The sequence below is a fragment of the Nicotiana tomentosiformis genome, chromosome 12, assembly GCF_000390325.3.
Source record: "Nicotiana tomentosiformis chromosome 12, ASM39032v3, whole genome shotgun sequence".
NCBI lineage: Eukaryota > Viridiplantae > Streptophyta > Magnoliopsida > Solanales > Solanaceae > Nicotiana > Nicotiana tomentosiformis.
In genome coordinates this window covers 96,503,211-96,505,946 of record NC_090823.1, presented here as the reverse complement: position 1 = coordinate 96,505,946, position 2,736 = coordinate 96,503,211, and the positions used below count along the sequence as shown (strand labels likewise).

General features: G+C 48.5%; 1 protein-coding gene across 1 annotated transcript; it reads right to left on the bottom strand.

The window, feature by feature from the left end:
* Positions 1–274: 274 nt before the first annotated feature.
* LOC138903078 (uncharacterized) lies at positions 275–1,234 on the bottom strand. The gene has a single exon (XM_070190993.1). The coding sequence runs from the start codon at positions 1,232–1,234 to the stop codon at positions 275–277; it is 960 nt and encodes a 319-aa protein (XP_070047094.1).
* Between the last annotated feature and the right edge of the window lie 1,502 nt (positions 1,235–2,736).

The following is a 2,736-nucleotide window of genomic DNA, read 5'->3' as shown; positions in this document are numbered from 1 at the left end:
TGTTCAACTGGCGGTAATCAATGCATATCGGCATATTCCCATATTTATTCTTCACAAATAATACTGGTTCACCCCAAGGTGATAAACTCAGCCTAACGAACCCCTTTGCTAGCAACTCCTCAAGATGTTCCTTCAACTCCTTCAACTCTTTCGGTGCCATATGGTACGGTGGAATGGATATAGGCTGGGTACCTGGAGCCAAGTCAATACAGAAATCAATGTCACGATCTGGTGGCATGCTTGGAAGGTTAGAAGGAAACACATCGGCGAACTCTCAAACTACTGGCACTGAATCAATCATCGGAGACTCTGCGGTAGTATCCCGAACATAGGCTAGATAATCCAGGCAATCCTTCCCGACCATGTGCCGAGCCTTCATAAAAGATATAACTCGACTAGATCTACTGACAGATGAACCCTTCCACTCCAACCTCTGTAACTCTGGCATCGCTAAGGTAACAGTCTTGGCATGGCAGTCAAGGATGGCGTGATATGAAGATAGCCAATCCATGACCAGGATGACCTTAAAATCGGTCATATCAAGCAACAGAAGATCTGCCCTAGTATCATATCCATAAAATGTAACCACACAAGACCGATAGATCCGATCCAGAATAATAGAATTGCCCGCATGAGTGGACACATAAACAGGAGTATCCAAGGACTCATGAGGAATATCCAGAAAATGAGCTAACAGGGATGACACATACAAATAGGTAGATCCTGGATCAAATAATACTGAAGCATCCCTACCGCAGACAGAGATAATACCTGTGATCACGGCATCTGAGGCCACTACATATGGTCTGGACAGAAAAGCATAAAATATGGCTGGAGTGCCACATGGATGGCCTCTGCCTACTTGACCTCCACCTCTGGGACGAACTTTACCCACCTTCCTTTGCCATCTGGGCGGCCGGGCGGCTGGTACGGCTACTGGAGCTGAAATCATGGGCTGCTGGCCCTGATGCACTGCCTTGCCTTGAAGCCTAGGGCAAAATCTCTGCTCATGACTAAGATCCCCGCACTCAAAACAGCCTCTCGACGCGGTGATCTGTTGCCTTAAAGTCTGACCCTGATGGCTTGAATACCCACCGGAAGAACCCTGAATAGCATGTGGGCGATATAAACTCTTTGGCATGGCACTGAAGTAAGCACTAGAAGAACCCTGATGACCGGAGTACCCACTGGAAAGACCCTGAACAACTGGCGGTCGGTAAGAAATCTCCGGCATAGCGCTGCAATAGGGTTGCGCTGGAGCACCCCGTGGATGCGACAGTGCTGGATATGGGAGCCTACTGGGCTGACCCCTCATGAACTGACCTTTGCTCCCAGTTGGTGCACCTCTGAACTCCCCAGAGTAACAGACCCTCTTTTTTTGTTGCATCTTCTCCCTACCTCAGCACTCACTACGCCTCAGTAGGAAGTATCATCAGTGCATGGCGAGACAACTCAGAGAATCTTGCCTCATAATCGGTCACAGACAACTGACCCTGCTGGAGCTGATCAAACTGAAATCGCAAATCTTCCCTCTAAGAGGGTGGAATATACCTGTCCAAGAATAGGTGTGTGAACTGGTCCCAAGTCATGTGAGGAGAATCTGCTGGTCTACCAAGAAGGCAAGACTGCCACTACCTACGTGCTCTGCCCTCCAACTAAAGGTAGTGAAATCCACCCTGTGAGACTCCAATATCCCCAGGTTGTGCAGTCTATCCCTGCACCTATCAATAACGTCCTGAGGATTCTAGTGTTGCTCACCCCCAAATACCGGAGGGTGAAGCCTAGTCCATATGTCTAAAAGCTTATGCGGCTCGCCGGTCGCAGTTAGTCTAGGCTCAGGTACAACTGCTGCGACTGGCTGGGCTCCGCCATGGGGAGAGTTCCCGGGGTATGATATATAACGGCTGCATGCCCAAGAGCCTGAGCGGTAGGGGTCTGTGCTCCCCCTTCTACCTTAGAGGTGATAGCGTCCGCTGGAAATAAACCAGCCTGAGTCATAGTGTCCATGAACCGCAGCATACGACCCATGAACTCCTGAAAGCCCGGTGTTGACATAAAATCTACCGGGACTGGCTCTGCAGCGGGCACCTCGCCTTGCTCCTCAATGATGGGATCCTCCACTAGATCCGCTGGTGATGTAACTGGAGCGGATCTAGGGTGGCTCTGAGACATCCTCGTCCCCTACCTCAGGCCGGTGCCCTCCCCCGACCTCTGCCTCGGCTTTTAGCAACTCCTCCCGGGTTTGGAACGTTCGTCGTACGTGTTCTCATCATCTGTCAGAGAATGAGAGAAAGGAACTTAGTATACCATCAACTGCACGATAGGAGATGAATAAAGAGTAGTTTCCTAACACCCTATAGCCTCTCGAAGATAAGTACGGACGTCTTCGCACCGATACGCAAGACTCTATTAAGTCTGCCCATAACTTATGAGACCTACGTGAACCTAGTGCTCTGATACCATATTGTCACAACCCAATTCTGGTTTAGGCCGTGATGGCTCCCAACACCGTTGCTAGGCAAGCCGACAGTGAACAATCTAGTGATTTCCATTTTTAATAAGTTTGTTAAACAACTAACTTTCCTTAAATTTAAAGAATTTAACAAATAACGGAGTTTAAAGTGAAAAAAACGAAAGCAGCTAAATGAAATCATAATCGTAGAAATACAACCCAAAATCATAAGTCTACTAGTGTGTGCCAAGACCCAGTGTCACAAGTATATTGGCTACTAGTAG

What these genes read in the sequence shown, in the direction of transcription:
- LOC138903078 (XM_070190993.1), bottom strand. Translation starts at nt 1,234, where the DNA reads ATGCCGGAGATTTCTTACCGACCGCCAGTTGTTCAGGGTCTTTCCAGT.